Below are 22387 nucleotides of genomic sequence, written 5' to 3' on the forward strand. Positions count from 1 at the left end.
CGGTATGAAAACTGCTCGTGAAATCTGCTTTGATTAATACTGTGCAGGTTTTGGTAAATGAGATGCTACTGGAATTAAGGAGAACATGATTGTGTTAAATATTGGATTAAGGCTAACTCTCTGCATATAGAATTTCCTCCTCGGAAAAGCATGGAAGATAGGTGGATAAATCACTATAAAAAGGAGAGGTGGGAAACATATGGGGGCACGTTGGGGTATTGGATGAGAAAATGGATAAAGGAAATAGGAATTGAAAACCCGAATTTAGTGTAGAATGTTAATGTAAAGGTGTTGCCAGAAAGGAGGCTTTATGTATATTTACAGACAGATCTAAGGATCCAAAAACAGTAAGAGTAGCATGGTGTACAATATTTCAGAACTGGATATCTGTAAAATAGCAAGGATATCGGACCATTTATCAGTGCATGTAACTATTTGCAATAGTTAAAATAGCTGAAATAAAGCCTAAGAAAGCCATCATATTCTCAGATTCTTTAAGTGTACTAATTGTGTTGAAAGGAGATTTTACTAATAGAAATGATATCCTGTTCAAAATAATATAAAGATACAAGAAATGTACAATAATGGGGATTGAAGTAAGTTTAGTTTGGATTCCTGGTCACTTTAGCATTCTGGGTAATCAGATGGAAGATATAGCAGCAAAAAACATTGGTTAAAAAGAGAGGAGATGGATGTGGTGATTCTACTGGGATCACAGGAAATGGGAAGCCATGTTAAAAGAGAGGAGATGGATGTGGTGATTCTACTGGGATCACAGGGAATGGGAAGCCATATTAAAAGAGAGGAGATCGATGTGGTGATTCTACTGGGATCACAGGAAATGGGAAGCCATGTTAAAAGAGAGGAGATGGATGTGGTGATTCTACTGGGATCACAGGAAATGGGAAGCCATGTTAAAAGAGAGGAGATGGATGTGGTGATTCTACTGGGATCACAGGGAATGGGAAGCCATGTTAAAAGAGAGGAGATGGATGTGGTGATTCTACTGGGATCACAGGAAATGGGAAGCCATGTTAAAAGAGAGGAGATGGATGTGGTGATTCTACTGGGATCACAGGAAATGGGAAGCCATGTTAAAAGAGAGGAGATGGATGTGGTGATTCTACTGGGATCACAGGAAATGGGAAGCCATGTTAAAAGAGAGGAGATGGATGTGGTGATTCTACTGGGATCACAGGAAATGGGAAGCCATGTTAAAAGAGAGGAGATGGATGTGGTGATTCTACTGGGATCACAGGAAATGGGAAGCCATGTTAAAAGAGATGAGATAGATGTGGTGATTCAACTGTGATCACAGGAAATGGGAAGCCATGTTAAAAGAGAGGAGATGGATGTGGTGATTCTACTGGGATCACAGGGAATGGGAAACCATGTTAAAAGAGAGGAGATGGATGTGGTGATTCTACTGGGATCACAGGAAATGGGAAGCCATGTTAAAAGAGAGGAGATGGATGTGGTGATTCTACTGGGATCACAGGGAATGGGAAGCCATGTTAAAAGAGAGGAGATGGATGTGGTGATTCTACTGGGATCACAGGAAATGGGAAGCCATGTTAAAAGAGAGGAGATGGATGTGGTGATTCTACTGGGATCACAGGAAATGGGAAGCCATGTTAAAAGAGAGGAGATGGATGTGGTGATTCTACTGGGATCACAGGGAATGGGAAGCCATGTTAAAAGAGAGGAGATGGATGTGGTGATTCTACTGGGATCACAGGAAATGGGAAGCCATGTTAAAAGAGAGGAGATGGATGTGGTGATTCTACTGGGATCACAGGGAATGGGAAGCCATGTTAAAAGAGAGGAGATGGATGTGGTGATTCTACTGGGATCACAGGAAATGGGAAGCCATGTTAAAAGAGAGGAGATGGATGTGGTGATTCTACTGGGATCACAGGGAATGGGAAGCCATGTTAAAAGAGAGGAGATAGATGTGGTGATTCTACTGGGATCACAGGAAATGGGAAGCCATGTTAAAAGAGTGATAGTAAAAGAATGACAGGAGAAGTGGGATGAAAGTTTGAAAGGAACATTTTATCACAGTATCCAGAAAGAGAAATATAGTCGCTGGGTGAATAAGGAATTGGGAAGGAAAGAGGAAAGATCGTTAGATAGGTTAAGGATTGGACCTAGTTCTCTGAATGAGCCTTTATTTAGACTGGGGAAACATGACAATGGATTATGTGAAGAATGCATCCATAGAAACAGTGGAACATTATCTATTAAAATGCAAGAAATTTGAGGAGCAGAGAAGGAATTTGGAGAGGAGGTTGAGGGAAGTGGAAGTTTGTGAATTAAATATAAAGAGCTTGCTGGGAAAAGGGAAATAAGAAGGTGGACTGAAAAGAGAAAAGATATTGATGAAATGAATACAGGAAACAGGAAAAGGAGAGACAAATAATAAATAAAGATGACAATAAATAAATAAATCAAAGGGAGAGAAATTACTACAGATAGAGGGCGCTCATCATCTAAAATGATAGACGGAATGCGCTCTTCAGACTAACCTGAAGAAGCAGAAGATAACTGCTGGTGTTTGATGGAGTTTGGGTTTGTGCTGTCCACCGTAATGTTTTGTGTGGCTCCACCTAGGGAATATAAACAAACCGGCAACACGTTTCTACTAAAGTAGAATGCAGAGAAAACTATGGATAGAATTGGTAGTAAACACACCTGCAAAAAAATAAAAATGACCACAGAGATAACGATAGCTTTTACAAAAATGCATTTAGCTTAGAAGAGGCGTTTGAATGTTTTTTGTTTGTTTCTTTGTTCTGCAAAGAGACGCATTAAACAGGTGCCGGTAGCAGCAGTTACATGATTTTCAGTGCTCACCCTATCATCGTGGAGATGAACTTGTAATTCACATTTTCTTTGAAAGGTCTTTGATGGTTCAGTACTTGCCTACATGTCGGTCCGCACTTGAGTAACTGAAACCGTGGGACAGGTGAATTGCACATAGTTCAAAAGGTTCTCTAAATTCATGTTCTTAAAGATTTAAAAGTTAAGAAAACGTATTACAGATGACAGGATTAGAAGGGTGCAGTGAGATAACAGTGATCATTACAATCTAGTGATGTCTTGGACATTATAACATAAAAGACATTGATAAAATATTCTTGTCAACAGTGTAATACTATGGCTTTTCTATTTTTTTATTTTATTATTACTACAGTAATAATTTAAATAGAATATCATTTTTCATTGGCACCATTGGTCCTTTTTCTGCATGTTAATTTGTAACCACTAGAGGGCTCCAGACTGAAGACTTGACACCGAGACAGTGCAATCCAATATACTGTATTTCAAATTAATTTACGTGACCCTCACTCTATTGACTCTGCAAACATTTGCTCGCCAAACCCAGTATATATTCTAAAACGCTCAATACCACGTGTTCACAAAGCTATGCTGCAGGCACACATTCCTCAGTTTTGCAGTGTTTTAAAAAATGAGTTTATTTGAGCGGGGTAGCCAGTTGTTCATTAAAGTAATGAGACTTCATGGTTTCATGCAAACTTCCAAGCTACTTAGTAAATAGACATGTATTCTAATGTAGTGAATGTAATGTAATGGCATGGCTATTTAGACACTGAAATGCACCCCAACGCATCTCAGGGTAAACAGACAAAACATGTTGTGGGTCATATGAAGCAATTCACATTGCTGTCCAATGGCAGACTCACCATTGTAGTGTCATTCTTGCCATTGAAGAACATTAGTTAGATCAGATTTCTCCAAAGCCTTTTCATAGAGACAGTTTAAAACTGACACTGAACTCTGCTCTTTAGCTAGCCTATAGTACTCTACTGATGATAAGATCAACAAGTGGACTTAATAAATGACTGCACTGTTCAAAGGTGGCAGTTGGGTCTGCAAAAATATCTTGCCATTGCCATCTGTAAGACTTGTGTATAGATACCTTTCCCATATCTTTAAAAGCCATCAAAGAGGCATCGAGACAATAGGTTTCGAGTAATTGTAGCTACAGTTCCATACACGTTCTCCACAATGCACATCCATTTACTACGTAGGTCTCAAATGTGCAGTTTTGAAAGAGACACATGTTATAGTTAACATGTATTTTCATTTTATAACATGATATCGGGTACTACACTATGTTAAAGAAATCTGCTTGCAAGCCCTGCTTTCAGTTAGCGTTGCACTTGCTTGGTCACCTGGAGGCGTCTTTCCTTACATTAACCAAACAGTTACTTCCCCTACTGACTGACATGCTGTCAGCCAGTAACATGACCCAGAACACATTGCTGAAATGAGACAGGAAGTGCAAGTGTAGCAGATATCCTGAGAATAAGGCATAGAAACTGAGAGCTTCCTTCATCCTTTAAAAGTAGCACCAGATATCCTGTTTTACAATGCCAATGTTTGCTATAACATATATTTCTTTCAAAACTGCACATTTGAGACTAACATGATGTAGCTAATGGAAATGCAAAAGCTACAATTACTTTAACGTACAATGGTATCAAAAGGCATACAATAATAAGACAAAATGTACTGTTTCAAATCACAGTAGCTATAATGGCATGTTTCTTTCTTTCTATTTGATCTCTTTATGAATCCTCCCAAGGCAAGCAGCACGGTGCCCACACACTCACTGTATCAGTTAGGCTTACAACTTAGTAAAAACTAATAGCGCAATCTGAGCAATTGTAAAAAGAACCACTTAGAATGATCCCAAGCATAATAAAATCGAAGGGAAAGAAATCAGCCCCCAAAAGCAAAGGTAATGAGTCTTTAGTGAAGTTTGGCTCACGTGTGGATATTCCTGGAGAGCTGAATGTTTCCGGAGTCTTTCTCAGGGGGCGAATCAACATGCTACAGCTTTACAGCCTATGGGTGTGTTTAAAGGTCGTTTCTGTAAGTTACAGCTCCCTGTGTTTTCTTGCTGAACGAGATGAGAGATGTTCTTCCAGAGGAATGTGTTGCTAAGCAGATTTGTCGTTATCTTTGGTTGATTTGCTGTAGTTTATTGTGAGATACTACACAGCTGTTCTTATGAGAAATAAGAAGATATACAGCAGCGAGCACATTTTTTAGAACACCCCGTTGCTTATGTTGCTTTGATTTGTTGTGCTATGAAATCAAATGACTGGAACTGACAATCTTGGCAAATATTAGTGATTGTCTAGTTTAATTGATGACTTTACAGGCCACACCTGCAATTCATTTAAAATAGGAAGAGAAAAGAAACACAGAGCTACAAATAACCAAAAAATGCAATATGCAATCTGAAGCCTCAGTGGAATCTAATCTGAAGGTTGTCATGCCTGTCTTCCAGATAACATGTGTCTATAATAATGTAAAACAAAAGACACTGCCTAGCTAACCATAAACACAGAGTAGTACTCAAAGTTCAAAACAGGGCTGTGTGTTCCTTGTCCCATTTCAACCAATAACAGCTGCCAAACTTATCAGGAAGGTAACATATTTTGTGAGATAAAGCTGAACTGAGACACATTCCCTGTGAACTGAGCAGCAACATGACCAAGATATTCTCCAGCAGTTTGCGATGCCGGCTGCCAGTACTGGTGGCGATCTTTGAAGTTGTCCTCCTGGTGTTATATGCCGTGTTTGTGACTTATGATGACAGCACAAACGCTGCTCATCAAACCAACCAGACGGATCCTCTCCAGAACTCCGTGTACCACGTGTATCCTTTCTTTGTGGATGTGCAGGTCATGATTTTCATAGGATTCGGCTGCCTGCTTGCCTTCATGAAGCGATATGGCTTCGGAGGTATGGTCTTTAATTTCCTGACGGCCACGTTCGCCATCCAGTGGGCCATCGTCGTGCAAGGTTTCTTCCAATTCTATCACGATGGAAAGATCCACGTGGGTGTCTTCAACCTTCTCAATGCGGAATTTGCATGCGCCGTGGTTCTCATTTCATTTGGGGCCATCCTGGGTCGTACGAGTCCCATCCAGCTCCTGGTCATGGCTCTTCTAGAAGTTCCAATATTTGCAGTCACAGAATGGGCCATCCTGAAATACCTGAAGATCAATGATGCTGGTGGCACCATCATGATCCATATCTTCGCTTGCTACTTTGGGCTTGGGGTGAGCGCCGTCCTTTACCGACCATGTCTAAATGAAGGCCATTCCAAAGAAGGCACCACATATCAATCTGATATCTTGTCGGTCATGGGGACTCTCTTTCTGTGGGTCTTCTGGCCCTCCTTTAACTCTTCCTTGACCTTACCTGGAGATGACCAACACAGAGCCATCATCCACACCTTCATAGGACTCAGCTCTTCTACCCTGACAGCCTTCGCTCTTTCTGCACTGCTGAACAGAAAGGGCAAGCTAACCATGGCAGATATCCAGAATGTTACCCTAGCTGGTGGCGTCACAGTTGGAGCTTCTGTAGATATGATGATCAGTCCAGTAGGAGCTTTTGCATTAGGGATGATTGGATGTACAGCATGCATGCTGGGCTACAAATATCTGACACCCTTTATGGCCAAGAAGTTAAGAATCCAGGATCAATGCGGTATCCACAATCTGCATGGCTTGACTGGGTTAATTTCTACCACGGCTGGCATTATCTGCATCCTTATTGCAAGCGAAGATACTTACGGACCAAGTCTATACCAGACATTCGCTCACCGGGCGCCAGTGGAAGGGGATCCCAGACTGAAGGAGCTGCAGGAGCTCATTCCTGGTTTGAACCCTGGGGAAGGTCGCAGTGCGTCGGAGCAGGCCCTTTATCAAGTCGCAGCACTTGGGGTCTCGATTGGAGTGTCCATTGTGGGGGGGCTTCTGACCGGCCTGGTCCTGAGCTTGCCTGTCCTTGCCCAGCCGCCCGATGAGTTCTGCTTTGATGACACTCTTTACTTTGAGGTGCCAGAGGAGTTCGATAACAACATGCTGCCGACAAGGAATCGTGACATGGTGGCGATCAAAGACTGACGTGGAGACTTTAGGGGAGACAGCTGTATGACGAAGGTGTTATTTTAGTTTTTCTTACTTGTAATAAGTAACTTAGAAATGACGGTGTTGATTTGATAAACTTGTACCCCATCGGGATACAGCGTGGATTTTTTATAGCATTTTATAGCACTGGGGAAGCCACCCTGGATAACATCAACCAGCTATCCTGTTTTCCCTAAAAATAAGTGCGTGATGCAATCCAGGTGGATTCCCTGGTGCTGTAAAATGCTCTAATGAAACCCCACTGTGGCTTATTGTGTATACAGGTATGTGTTTATCATATTTAAGTATGGGTTTGTACCTTCAAGATTGATGTCTTGGTATAATGGTTAGAACTCTTTTGCACTTTGAATATTTTAAAATCTTTAATACTCCCTTTTATTAGTATTATTGATACTTTAAAGGAGTTGTAATCAATAAATCTATTTACTATATTAGCATAATTAATATTACATTAGTTCTATCAAATATTTTTGAATCGATATTAAGAAATGTAAAAAGAAACTTCATGAATTCAATGACAAACATCTATTTTAGTATTTCTAAATGTAGCACTATCAACTGTTTCATAGTTAAGGATGACTTACCTTTTATTTGCATTATTAATCGGAGTTCTAAACAATATTTTAAAATGTATTTTATTGCCTATTGGCATTATTGATATGCCGCACTGAGAATCATTCTGTTCTTAAAAGTATTATTGGGATATGCAGATATTTAAAAACACAGCTAGAGTAAGATTACAAGGATGTTGCAAATTCAATTTCAGTAATAAACTTAAAAAAGGAAAAAAAAATAAGGATGGCAAGTTTCACCATATTTTGACTGGTACTTTGCACCAAGTGTCATCAAAACTTTATTATACCAAGTTTATTGCTTTCATAGAATTGAATGACCCACACTCTGACTACCTTTGCTCCCTGAAATCGTAATATCATATACAAAGGTTGATTTACTAAAGTGTAGTAGGATCTTCACTCAGGCACCGCTTCAGTTGTTTTTAGCTTAGTTGTTTAAACAGTGTTGCTGCATTTTAAATTAAGACTACAGATTGTCCTTGCAGCCTTTTCAAACCCATTAGAAACTCTAAATGAATACTTTAAAAGAGCCATATTGTGGACGTCAATGAGCCATAAATGGGGCAAGAGCGATCTCTTAGACCATAACAGCAGAAGCAGCTGAAGTCATATCATGTTAAAAATGAGGATAATACTGTGGGCAGTTACAAGTTACTTTTAAAAAGTAATCCATTACAGTTACAAGTTACTAGAACAAAATTGTAACTAGCTACAGTTACAAATAGTTACTTCTCAGGCACAGTTTACATTGTACAGAGATATATTTATTTGGTGTGGACAGGCTGCAGCTTGAATTTTCTAGCTGTTGATCCAGCGCTTGAACCCCCTTGTTTCCTCTTCTGACTGCATTGTCTAGCAAGATGATATAAAAGGGTGATCCTGTAGGTTTGACTTGCACTGCTGAAACACTTTCTGCTTCTCATGTTATGCATTAGCCATAGTCCCTTGTGTATGTAACTAAAGTAACTATGAACCACTACAGTTACAGTTACAAATTCCTGCATAATGTAATTGGATTACAGTAATGGATTGCCTGCACTGCATTACTCCCCAACACCGATTGTGTATTACAAAGGGTCTTGTGAGTTACAATGCAATTGACACCTGCCTGTCAGATTAGTTTGGAATCGTCCTGATTTAGAGATTGATCATGTGATGTGACATGTGATCCCTGCAGCATATACATGTTGAATTACATATCGCTTTGCAGTTTTCCGTATACTTAACGAAAAACTGACAAAAATTCAAAAATGTGACATTTACAAACCTAACATGAAATCCTCTATTACTATTATGGCTTCCAGTAGACTTTTGCGATTTCATTTTGTAGTTTCATTGTTTACATGATGTTAAATAAAAGATCTAAATTTTATGTTCATATAGTTGGTATTTTTTTAATTATGTCTCAATCCTAAAATTCAAGGTGATGCTAAACCTTTGGCCAGAGCTGTAAAGATGCCTCAGCTTCCTTAAGCATTGCTGCGGATCAGACCCCCTTGTACCCTGGTGGAGAGGGCTGTTCCCATGATGATAGCGCACCCACCCACCTTGTCAGAGAGGCAGGCCAATGGGTTCAGGGTCCTGACAGAGACTTCAGACACAACCTCATCTCAAATAGTTAGCATGTTTGGGATGGACTTGAACTTGTCATCACAATCCTCTGCCTTCCTCTCTGCACCAGTGGTGTGTAACAGGAATGACTGAACGGATTAACACCCCTAAAGACTAGCACCTTGTGGAGTCTATGCCAAGTCAAGGCTTAAATTAGTGTTTTTATTGCATAATACTGACACCATGTGGTCAAATCTAGTTATGCAGTTTCTTGTACACTGGATACATTTATATTGCTAACAGGTTATGATCAGCACTCAGATATTATTTACTTGTTTTGAGGTGCACCAATCATATAGCAATATGAAGAGGTAAGAGGGTAAACACACCAGCTGCAGCAGAAACAGGCATGATATGATAGGAAACCGATTAGGTCTGTTTTTATGATATAAATCTGGACTCATATCTGATATTAGTTACTTATTACTGTGTTTGTACAAAATCAAATGAAAACACAAGTCTTCTGGCCAATGCAAACCTGATTATTTTGACCTTTCTTCAAACAGGTTGTTTTCCCTCCCAGCCCTACCTGATGGTCCCATATTCTAATATACCAGCAGCACATGGGTTGGTGTGTGTGTGTTTTATTTTTCACTTTATTCTTTCTAGTTTTACATTTATATACACATTATAACAGGAATCAGGATGTAGGATGCATCACAGTATAATGCTTTTACTGCTCTGTATCATCAAATATATAGTGTAATATACGAGACAATATAAAGAATTGTCACTTTTCATGTATTTATCAACATATTGAAATACATACTTTTGAAATATATTTTGCAACATACTATATATTGTTTCATACAGACGTGCTCAAATTTGTTGGTACCCCTCCACAAAAAACGAAGAATGCACAATTTTCTCTGAAATAACTTGAAACTGACAAAAGTAATTGGCATCCACCATTGTTTATTCCATATTTAATAGAAATCAGACTTTGCTTTTGATTTTTTATTCAACATAATATTGTAAATAATAAAACAAATGAAAATGGCATGGACAAAAATGATAATATTTTGTTGCACAACCTTCAGAGGCAATCACTGCAATCAAACGTTTTCTGTAGCTCTCAATGAGACTTCTGCACCTGTTAACAGGGAGTTTGGCCCACTCTTCCTGAGCAAACTGCTCCAGCTGTCTCAGATTTGATGGGTGCCTTCTCCAGACTGCAAGTTTCAGCTCTTTCCATAGATGTTCGATAGGATTCAGATCAGGACTCATAGAAGGCCACTTCAGAATAGTCCAATGTTTTGTTCTTATCCATTCTTGGGTGCTTTTAGCTGTGTGTTTTGGGTCATTATCCTGTTGGAGGACCCATGACCTGCGACTGAGACAGAGCTTTCTGACACTGGGCAGTACGTTTCGCTCCAGAATGCCTTGATAGTCTTGAGATTTCATTGTGCCCTGCACAGATTCAAGGCACCCTGTGCCAGGTGCAGCAAAGCAGCCCCAAAACATAACCGAGCCTCCTCCATGTTTCACTGTAGGTATGGTGTTCTTTTCTTTGAAAGCTTCATTTTTTTGTCTGTGAACATAGAGCTGATGTGACTTGCCAAAAAGCTCCAGTTTTGACTCATCTGTCCAAAGGACATTCTCCCAGAAGGATTGTGGCTTGTCAATATGCATTTTAGCAAATTCCAGTCTTTATGTTTTTCTTTCAAAAGTGGAGTCCTCCTGGGTCTTCTTCCATGGAGCCCACTTTCACTCAAAAAGCGACGGATGGTGCGATCAGATACTGACGTACCTTCACCTTGGAGTTCAGCTTGTTTCTCTTTGGCAGTTATCCTTGATTCTTTTTCTACCATTCGCACTATCCTTCTGTTCAATCTGGGGTCGATTTTCCTCTTGCGGCCGCGCCCAGGGAGGTTGGCTACAGTTCCATGGACCTTAAACTTCTTAATAATATTTGCAACTGTTGTCACAGGAACATCAAGCTGCTTGGAGATGGTCTTGTAGCCTTTACCTTTACCATGCTTGTCTATTATTTTCTTTCTGATCTCCTCAGACAACTCTCTCCTTTGCTTTCTCTGGTCCATGTTCAGTGTGGTGCACACAATGATACCAAACAGCACAGTGACTACTTTTCTCCATTTAAATAGGCTGAATGACTGATTACAAGATTTGAGACATGTGTGATACTAATTAAAGAAACTAATTAGTTTGAAATATCACTATAATCCAATTATTTATTATCTTTTCTAAGGGGTACCAACAAATGTGTCCAGGCCATTTTAGAATATCTTTGTAGAATAAGCAATAATTCATCTCTTTTCACAGCTTCTTTGCTTTATTCTATGACATACCAAAGGCATGCAAGTATACATGATAAAATAGCTTTTAATTTCATCACTTTTCAGGAGGAATGAAGCATTATTTCAATGAGCTGTAAGGGTACCAACAAATTTGAGCACGTCTGTATATCGTACAATATATCTGGCAATCTCTATATACCGGTATGGTGACATCATATCATTTTCAATCTACAGTATTCTTTTTTCCATATTAATTAATACTTCATTTTCTCAGGTTATAGTCAGATAACAGCTTTTCCTTTTTCACATTGAAATCAGGACGGGAGATTATGATTATCTGCTCTGTATGGTCCTCAATGTAAAATGAGCTGCAGTTTATTTGCTCAGGTAATATAAGACACCTCAGTCCCCCTCTGCAGTTGAAAGGGTTTTTAAATCAGTCCTGTTTGTTTCCATTCGCGGCAGACAGACCAAGATGAAATTGCTTTGAAGTCTGTCAGTCAGCTAGAAACTCATAACAGATAACTCTTCTCAGGTCAGTCAATATAAGAGTTGTGTGACTACAGTCAATCCAGCATATGTCTGGCTTCACCTCACATTCAGAGATTCATAATCATCATAGCCCCTCGTTCTAAGAAACAGCTTCACAGATTACAGTATATAATATAAAAGATGTATTGTGGCAGTTCATATCTACAGTATCAGCCCAGTTTAAAGAAATCCAGTTCAGGTATATAAACTGTGGTCTCAGACTACAAGATTGTAATATAAGGGAAGACTGGTTTAGTTCATATCTACAGTGTCTGAGTAGCTTTGATCCATATTCACCTGAGGTTGGTACAGTCCTCTTCTCAGACTCACTGATGAATGTAATCTAAGAGAAGACTGGCTGAGGTCAATATATACATTGTCTACCCTACTGTGGTCCATATTCAGGTGTATATGACCAGCTGTGGTCCATATTCAGATGTGTATGACCAGCTGTGATCCATATTCAGATGTGTATGACCAGCTGTGGTCCATATTCAGATGCGATTGGCGTAGTCCTTGTTCTCGGAGATGGCTTTGACCCTCTCGGACTCCACTGAGGCGTACAGGTCGGAGTGGAGGGAGGTAGTGTCTTCTGCTGGGTGGGCAGGCTCGTGGGTCTGGCTCCAGATGGACTCTGGGCCCAGTTTGACCCGTGGCAGAGTCACTACATCAGAGTACTGGATCTGAGGAGAGCTGCGGCCGGACTGCGGTTTTGGAGCCTTCAGCTGCAGGTTGGCATAACAGTCCTGTCTTTTTCTAGAGTCCACCTGAGCAGGGAGAGAAATACGCACATATTACAGTAAACTTGTTGTTAAAACTACACCTCTTGACAACCAAACGAAGAGTGTAGTCTGAGCTGGGAATTGAGTATAAAAGCTCTATAATAAATGAGAGGAGTGCTACAGGTGTCTAGTATTGGGGTTAAACAGCGTTCAGATGCTGAGGTCAGGCACAGGAAATTGAACAGTGCTGAGAGAGAGAGAGAGAGAGAGAGAGTTCTGAGAAACACACAACACCTGCAACGCTTCTTATTTCCGCAGCATGCCACAGACACACTTCAAATCCAGATCCTGAACAGCCCACAGGCACTCACGTCACACACACATATTTGTATCTAGGTCTTGAAACCCGCTTATCCAGTTGTGATTAAACTTTGTATGGGCCTCAGAATTTAATCTGGTCATTTTTTTTATACAAGAAAAATCAATTATTCAAAGCTCAAATAAATGTTTAAACCAGGTTTCCTAGCCAAGTTACAAGTGCAGTGTTAAAGAAAACAGATGTAGACACCCTTAGAAAAGCTAACAATTGTATAAGGGCAAAGTTTAATAAAGCATATTAAAAAGCATGGCAAACCAGAAATGAGTTTTCCAGAGATGTCATTATTCAAGGCATGGGGCAAAAAAATTAAAAAAAAACTGTAATGGGTGTGTATTCACTGTATATACAGACACCACCCCTCTCTCTCCCTCTCTGTCTCTCTCTCTCTTCCTCTCCCTCTCTGTCTCTCTCTCTCTGTGCACACCTCAAACCCCACCTCAAAGTCGTTTTATACTTTTTCAGCGCCGCCTGCTTCAAAAGGAAATGAGACCATTTCCTTCAGTGATACGAATTCAAACACAAACATCAGAAAGCCCTGAACATTCAAACGAAAACATCTTGTTGGAGAATGTGAATGAGACAGTCCTCACGTGTCTTCCCCGCACCTCCTCTAGCTCTGGGCTGCCTCTTAATTTACACCCCTGCTTCTCTCTTCTCGCTTTGAGAGGCCTCATTTATAATGGAAAAAAGATTTTACAAAGTTTTTGATATCTTCAGACTTTTAGTTGAAACATTTGTCAAAGATTTTTTTTAAAGATTATTTTAGTATTACATTTTCTCAGTGTCTTTCAATTGTAATGCAGTCCAGTGCTGCTGAATTATTAAGTTGTGTGTTACACTGTTTGAACTAGTGGTGTGTGTTTAGACACCAATGTAGAGGGAGGGAGTTAGAGAAAGAAGGCTGGCTTGAGGTAATATAACATCAACTCTTTCAACACGGTTTCATAACTCTTTCAGAAACCTTCTATAACTTGTATGGAAAATGTCTACAAAAATGATACAGGGACATGCCTGTCTGCTGTGTTGAGTGCAATTGCTTTTCCTAGACTACACTAACAGTTGAATTATTCCTAGACCTTGAAGCAGTTAGAGAGACAGGGGCAATGCTCTCACCTGTGGATTGGTTTTCTGCTGTTGTTGGCTATTAGTACTGGAGCTGTTCAGAGGGAATTCAGTCCCTGCAGATCAATAAGAAGCAGTTAATCAACACACACACACATTTGTTTATACAGATACCAGGACTGATGCAGTAGTGTACACATTTAAAAGAACACCTCAAGATGTGTCATTTCCATCCTTTATAAACCTACCGGCATGAAAACCTGTGTGAGAATTTCCATTTCGCTAAGTAATCAGTGATATAGAAACAGCACTCATGTGTGAAAATGTTAGACCACTTTGTGCTTTAATTAGGCATAATAAACCACTTCTAAAAAGTCTCTTGCATTTTACCATGTGAGGCTATGTGTTCATTTTATCTTACTATTTTAAATGAATTGCATGTGTGGCCTATAAAAGTCGTCAATTAAATCAGGCAATGACTCATTTGCCTATTTTGCCGATTTTCTAATATTTTCAGTTCCAGCGGTTTGATTTCATACACATAACAGAAGCAATGGGGTATTCTAATGCATTTGCACATGACTGTTCCTGAAAACTCAACACATCAGCAGTGTGGAGTAGTGGTTAGGGCTCTGGACTCTTGACCGGAGGGTTGTGGGTTCAATCCCTGGTAGGGGACACCGCTGCTGTACTCTTGAGCAAGGTACTTTACCTAGATTGCTCCAGTAAAAACCCAACTGTATAAATGGGTAACTGTATGTAAAAATAATGTGATATCTTGTAACAATTGTAAGTTGACCTGGATAAGGGCGTCTGCTAAGAAATAAATAATAATAACATATCTCTCTTTTTTCAACCCGGTTGGTTGCTAGCGATCTTACCTGCCTCAATCCACTGCCAGGCAGACATATCTCTAATGAGAGATCTACTGTTTAATAAACTATCCAAGCCTATTCAGGAATTGTCACCTTCCTGTATTTGAATGTAATCTTTCTGCAAACTTTTCAGTGTGCTGACTGAACCCAGGTGTAGATGTGACACGGTTATAGAGGTGTAAAGAGGAGCAGGCTGACACTCACGGCCCTGTGTGTAGTTGATGTTGCCGTAGATGGGGTTCTCTTCCATGTCCTTCAGCTTCAGACTGAAACTGCAACCACAGCAGCAACATTAAATAACAATTAGACAGGGTGGGTAATATTCGTTAACTTCACATGCCTCCACTACCGTACAGTTTCTTTTTTTTAAATATAGTCGTTGCCAATGATGTTACCCCATTTTTCTCCCCAATTTGGAATCACCAGTTGTGTTATTAATCCCGATTCACCATTGCAACCCTTTGGCGACCTGCCAAGCTGTCATTTTTCGCACTGCGGATCCACAGCGAAGCAATCAGACCTATAGTGCCAGAGGACAACACAGATCTGAATGGCTCCACTGCAGACCCGCAGGCGCCCTGTCAGCCACCGGGGTTGCTGGTGCGCGGTGAACCGTGGATTGCCCTGCCGACCTAAGCCCTCCCTACCCGGGCAGCGCTCGGCCAATTATGCGCCGCCCCCTGGGAACTCCCGGTCACGGCCGGAAATGACATAGCCTGGATTCAAACCTGCGATCTCCAGGCTATAGGGCGCATCCTGCACTCCACGCGGAACGCCTTTACTGGATGTGCCACTCGGGAGCCCCCAATCAGCAACCTTTTGATAGAGGCCAATACATCTGATACAATAACTCTGCACAGTCAGTTAGACTAAGAACAGTTGCTTAAAGAAGTTTTAGACAGTGACATGCTCTTCCTTAAAACAGTTAGTATTAGCATCTTCACAGAGCAGGGTCTCCAAATGACACAGCAATCGATTATTAGGTACTGACCTCCTACGAAACCGAGGTAGGAATGTGTTGCCGCCCCCTAAAATGACAGAGAAAGAGAAAGCAGGCTTTATCACAGTTTATTAGTAGTGCCGTGCAGTGGGAGGAATTCACAGTGCGTGGGTTCCTCAAATTGAGCAGTTTTAAAATAAACCCTGCTTTTTCTTTAAGAGATGTGAGCAGTCTGACAGCAAAATCTAGCTTACATGTGATTCCATATCTGACAATACTTTGTTATATGACTCCAATCACATTCTCTCTATCATGCAATGAATAGTCAAAGGCAGCACCATTACAATGAAAACAAGCAGCCCTGCTGCTTCCTGGTACCTCATCACTTCCTGTGCTATAAGGGCAGTAGAGCTCCTATGATAACAGCTGTAATAATGCCATTGGATCTCAGAGGATTAGGTACCAGGATGCAGCCGTTAATCTGCATGCATGTAGCGTTGTGTTTGAAAAATTTGAATAACCTGAATCAAAGTGGAAGTGCAAGAAATACCATATAGAACAGATAAACTGGTAGCAAATCAACCATGTATCTGATTATATAATGTTATCATTTGCCCCGAGTGTGACAGGCTGACAGTCAGGCATGATCAGTGCATAAGGGTCCACATCTTGAATGAGGATGCTAAAAAACAAGAAATGCAAGCTCTTCAGCACAAGGCCAGGGGGACTAGTGCTAATACTGCTAGTAATAGTGAAAACAGTGGGTTTTAAGCCTTCACTGTTCTTAAATACAAACACACTTGCTTGTGGATTCCTTTCGGTTGGATAATGAGATTGCTTTTCGTTACCTGTGGTGTACTGGGAGAGACAGCACAAGATGCTCAAACACAGAGACAGGATTAGAAGACAGCCAATCACAGCTACCACTACCCACAGCTGATAGGATCCCAGGAAAACTCCGTAACCTGGAGGACAAATCACAGAGAGTCAGGAATCGGAGAGAGAGCCAATCACATATTCGGGATCAGAAATGCAGGTTTGTATCTGGAGTAGCTCTGAATAGTCTACTAGAAAAGTGAGAATTGACCTCAGAAACTGGTAGTGGACTAATCACACATTTCCATTTCAAAGCAGCAGCAACTGCTTGAGTATTCTAACCTTGACTATTCGACTCGGTAAGATTTGTAGTGTGCTACCCCGAGTTTGTATGTTTTCTGTGTATTTGTTTCTGTGGTAACGGCTTACTACAACACTGTCATACATGAGGAGAGATCAAAGAAAGATAGACATGGCAAAGTGCCTTCATAGCACAGGCTTGTATTCAGAACCCTTTAAAGCAGTTATCTAATGAAATAATGTCCTAACTTCCATTCCCTATGGTGGTCTCACGTGTGCAGTTTTGAATAAAGCACATGTTATATCACACAGAGCTTCTGTAGAGATATATAAAAACGTACACACAGAGATACACCCCCACATTTGAATACTCTGAGTCATTTCTGCTATAGAATGTCTTTAGCAGGTTCCATCAGAATTTGACAAGGGGTTCTCAAGATAAATGTAAGTGTGATATTCAGTACAGACAGGGATTCAAACACAGACAGACAGACAGACCGACAGACAGACAGCTTCCACATACTCAGATGGTGATACCCTCACTAAAGCAAAAAGCAGGTTCTTGGCAAGTTCCATCGCAATTGGGCAAGCAGTTCTCTACACATATGCAAAACTTAAATGACACAGAATGGGAGTCAGACAGACTGGGTGACACACTGACACAATTATTACTATTGACAAAGAAGAACGTTCTAAAAGTACGCCAAACGGTGCACATTTTTCATGCAATTATTTTAATTGTATAATGGGGTCTGGTGATGAACACAGACTTTAGCGCAATCACAGTAGTCACACACTGTGCACACTCTCTGTCTGCAAGTCTTATGTGCACTGGAAAGACAAGGCATGTTAAAAACAAATATTTCTGGATAAGACAAAAAACCTGGACTTGTTGGCAGTACTTGAGGACCACAGCAATGCAAAACCAGAACTTCCCTAAAAGCAATCAAAACTAAATCTATGGAGTCCAAAACACTTTGAATAAATTAGAAACACCTCTGTTTAAAAGATGGAAGTATCATACTTCTATTTGCAGACCACTATATATTTTTGTATTATTCTTTTGTATGTATATGGTGATGTTAACAGCAATGGAATAGTCTGAGTTAAAGGAAGCTCCGTCCGCCACGACTGAAGCAGACAATGCGCTCCGTTCTGATCGGGTACTTTAGCATTTTAAATGTGCACGTTGTCATTGCAGCAAACCCTGTGTAGCTGCAGCAGTTTGGTGTTCTTGCGGCACAAACATCCGGCGTTCATTTGGTAAAACCCTGCTGCTTGCTTTTGTTTTTATTTAAAAACTTAAACAAAAACATGGTTATAAAACACCTCGCTGTAAAAGGAGCACAGGACGGGGCCCATACAAAACTATAGCAAACACTATACTGGGAAAATTCTCTATAAAGGCCAGTTGAGAGCCCAACCAAATGTGACCTCAATAGCTGGGTGACCTTCATACTGAAGGTACCGAGGATGTCTTGTAAAAAAAAACTTATACTACAATATTTTGATTATTTAAAAGCGTCTTAGTTTGACCATTTCTTGAACTGGTGAACACTTTCTTGCACTCCAGTGAAAATATTATACATTTGAGTTGGTCTGTAGGAAGTTTTTCCCTTGTTAAAATACATAAGCTTTTACAGGACTTTTTTGCTGATTCAGAATGGAATTTCCTCTGTTCTATGTATTGCATTTAAATTGCTTTGGTTAGCTCTTAACAGAAGCTGTTCTAATGTACTATTCCTATAGGGTCCTGCAGTACATACTCTACAATGGGTGGCTCTTGAACCTTATGTGTTGAACTGAGCTCCATGCAAGGCTCTCAATGGTTTGAAAAGACTATACGTGCAATCAGCACTCTGGTTAAAGCAAATACAGTGAAATACAGTGAAATACAGTACAAATACAGTGAAATACAGTACAAATACAGTGAAATACATTGAAATACAGTACAAATACAGTGAAATACAGTGAAATACAGTACAAATACAGTGAAATACAGCAAAACGGAAATGTTTAAGAATTACCTGTTTAATGAACACAAATGCACAGTCCTGAAGATGTGCAGCTGGGATAAAGATGATCTATTTTGTGTCTCTCTTTTTTAAATTGCTACTATCCAGTAAGCGATTGAGTTTTAGTGAATTTATTTTACGTTACAGTGAGTTTTTCCATATACGGTATGTTTGTATGGCTTTAAGAACTATCAGGTTACTAATATGGCAAGGTTGCTCTAGTATATTCAGAATGGGGGAAGTTACTTTCAAAAAGTAATCTCTTAATCTCATGTTACTTGAACAAAATTGTAACTAGTTCCAGCAACTTATTATTTTGAATGTTTTATTTCACTCGTTAGAGTAACAAATAGTTATTTCACAGGCACAGTTTTTAATTTACAGAGATGTTTATTTGACATCCTTCTCCAGCAGGATGATATGAAAAGAGCGTTCGTGTGACATGCAGGGTTTGACTTGAACTGTTGAGATGCTTTCTGGTTTTGTTATGCATTAGTCGCAGTCCTTCTTATAAAGGTGACTAAAAGTGACTACATCATTGTTTCACATAAAATGTAATCCGTTAGCACATGTTGTTTCCTGTCTGAAAAGGAACCACTACAGGTACAAGTTACTGAAAAATGTAATCAGATTACAGGTACAAATTACTGAAAAATGTAATCAGATTACAGGTACAAATTACTGAAAAATGTAATCAGATTACAGGTACAAGTTACTGAAAAATGTAATCAGATTACAGTAATGCGTTACTACCCGACAGTGAGTATATTTGAGGAAACAATAGTGTTTAATGTATTAAACCAGGGCCCTCCCTTTTACTGAAACAGACTCACTTAATGTTAGATGTTTGATTTGCAGAGCCCTGGTACACAAAGAACAGCCTACATTACAAGGATGGAAAGAAGACTCCTGTTGCATGTTAATATTGAAGGTGACTTTACTTTGCCATCAATAGGAGCAAATGTGGACTGTAAATATGCGGCCTCAATTGTGGTCTTATTACTTTGGTGGTCTTTGAGATTATATTCTATTTGATTTCTCTTTTATTGTTGTTGTTATATAATAGTTAGATTTGTTTTTGGTATCTGTTTATAATTTGCCTTACACGTTTCTTGTAAGGGATCAACCGCAGCAGATACAACACATACACAATACAGACTGTTTTAATAATCTACCTTTCAGTACCATAAGACTCCATGCTCCATTGCACACCCTTGTTGTATTTGGTGCTGAAAATGGTGTCAATATAAATCATCCATGGGGAGCAAACAAGCTGGATTCATCTAAAGTGCGACGGTACTTAGTTCTGCCACGGTTATGATTATTAAAATAGACCAACTTCGCCACAAGTAACGTTTTCATTAAATGTGTCCGCTGAAAGAAGATCGGTCGGTTGTTTGCGAACAGATTTCACGCATCACTTCCAGAAAACATTACATGAGCCCAGGATAAAATAGCAGAAGTTTCACACACTTACCTGAACAGCAAAACGTGCAGTTGTTATTGACACCAGTTGCCATTTCATATACTGGTCCCGAACGCTCTCCAAAAAGTTAGCCGTACCTTTTTGTATAGGAGGCTAGCCACTCATACCTTCCTTAATGAGTTGTTTTGAATATTTCAATACATATAGATATACATGTGTATATATAGATAGATATGTTATTTACTGGCTGAACCTCCGCTCTGCAGTGCTGAGACCCCAGAATGATGGTGTCTTGCAGGTGCACGTTTTTTTTTCTTGCTCGGTGCACAGATCTGCAGTTTGAAGACTGTGCAAAACCAACAAGCTGCAGCAAACCGCATCTCTTCCTGAGAGGGAGAGAGAGACAATGGGCTGCGGAAATGGATGGTTGTATTGTTTTTTTCTTTCATAATGCTGGTGAATATAGTTATCGTGACAGGGCAGCTATACTAGTTACAGACAGGCACACACCATGAGAACACCCCCTCACACTTCTGTGAGCACCTGACCTGAACAGCCCCTGCTAGCAACTCACTTCAGCCTACCTATCACGTGAGTCGGACTGTGTGATGTGGGTTTTGTAATGTCTGGTGGGCTAAGTTGAGACCACAACACTGTATAAGTTTCCAGAGGATCTCCGGAGTTAAAGGGTGTGCAAAATGAAATCATTCTGCTACCTACATTCATGTAATTAGTTTCCAGTTTTCCGTTTTTCACATCCTTGATAGTTTTGTTCATAAAGTTTCTGCTCAGCCTGGTTCATGATAATATTTTCTCTATTAAAGACCATCACAAGATGCTTCCAGTTAGTTCCCTACATGAGGCTTTTTGCATCATCACTGTGAGTCCCAAAGCACTGTTTAATAATCTAAGAGCATGTTTAGCAAACACGCTTTAAAAAAAAAAAAAAAAGTCCTTAAGAAAACATTCCTTAAATCAATCTTTAATGGTAGGGACCATCGTATATCTATCTACACAGGTAAAACTAAAGGGCTGATTTGTTCATCGTATAGCCTGATTCTATTGGAGCACTGTACAGCACTGGGGAATCCCCCCTGATTGCATCATCCACCTCTCTGTGGTGATTCCTTCGCTGATGTCCACGTGGTGAGTGTGTCAGTTATTCTGAACCAGCAGTTCTCAAAATTGGACTGTGCTGCTGGCGCAAGATGATCAGCATAAGCAATACATTTCAGGCTAGGCTCCTCGTGGTCAGATCCAGCTAACAATGATGTCACACAATAGCAGTGGAACTTCACTTGTCTGGTCTTGTTTGACCCCACGTAAACTACTCTAGCGTGAGAGGGGAAAGACCAATTACAAATACAAATCCCTAATTTTGTGTCCAGTCTCTGTGTCATAAAAAGTAGGACAATTAATTACGCATACATTTGTCCACCAGACCACACCTTTGACCAACACCGGCAAGTTTATAACTGAATTGAGTTAATTGAATCCAACCTCGCATTGCCAACCATACAGAAACAGTCAGCTCGCCAGGTGTGACAGAGTTGACCGATGGTGTGGTGCAAAATGACAGACTCCAGTCCTTTTCCAATTAAGCGCTTGGGTTTTATTTCCTTAAAAACCGGTTACCAAACGCACTCAAAAATAATAGGGACAAATAAACAATAGGGCCGCCGGGGTACACAACGATGTGTAACCCGACAACATAAAGAGAAACGGGGTTGCAGTCCCAAATAAACAAACAACAAAAACAGTCTGTCTTCCTTTTGTAATCCAGGAACGGGAAAACACGGGGGGTAACAAAACCAGCACTTCCGGGTAGTCGCTCCGCCGTCGTAATCCCGGAGCGTCCCGTTAGTGCTCTAAAATACAAAGAACAGATGGGTTAGCAAAA

At 40.1% G+C, this 22387-nt stretch overlaps 2 protein-coding genes across 2 annotated transcripts; one reads left to right on the forward strand and one right to left on the reverse strand.

Moving 5' to 3' along the window:
• Positions 1-5519: 5519 nt before the first annotated feature.
• Positions 5520-8924, forward strand: LOC117425931 (ammonium transporter Rh type B-like). The gene has a single exon (XM_034043256.3). The coding sequence runs from the start codon at positions 5526-5528 to the stop codon at positions 6951-6953; it is 1428 nt and encodes a 475-aa protein (XP_033899147.3). The 5' UTR covers positions 5520-5525; the 3' UTR covers positions 6954-8924.
• Positions 8925-11441: 2517 nt separating this feature from the next.
• LOC117417750 (uncharacterized) lies at positions 11442-20849 on the reverse strand. Its single transcript, XM_034030043.3, has 6 exons — positions 20539-20849; positions 16779-16895; positions 15982-16018; positions 15195-15262; positions 14167-14231; positions 11442-12719 (listed from the first exon to the last, which is right to left on the reverse strand). The coding sequence occupies exons 1-6, from the start codon at positions 20579-20581 to the stop codon at positions 12447-12449; spliced, it is 603 nt and encodes a 200-aa protein (XP_033885934.1). The 5' UTR covers positions 20582-20849; the 3' UTR covers positions 11442-12446.
• Positions 20850-22387: the final 1538 nt, after the last annotated feature.

Source organism: Acipenser ruthenus, chromosome 18 (genome assembly GCF_902713425.1).
Source record: "Acipenser ruthenus chromosome 18, fAciRut3.2 maternal haplotype, whole genome shotgun sequence".
In the NCBI taxonomy this organism is placed as follows: Eukaryota; Metazoa; Chordata; class Actinopteri; order Acipenseriformes; family Acipenseridae; genus Acipenser; species Acipenser ruthenus.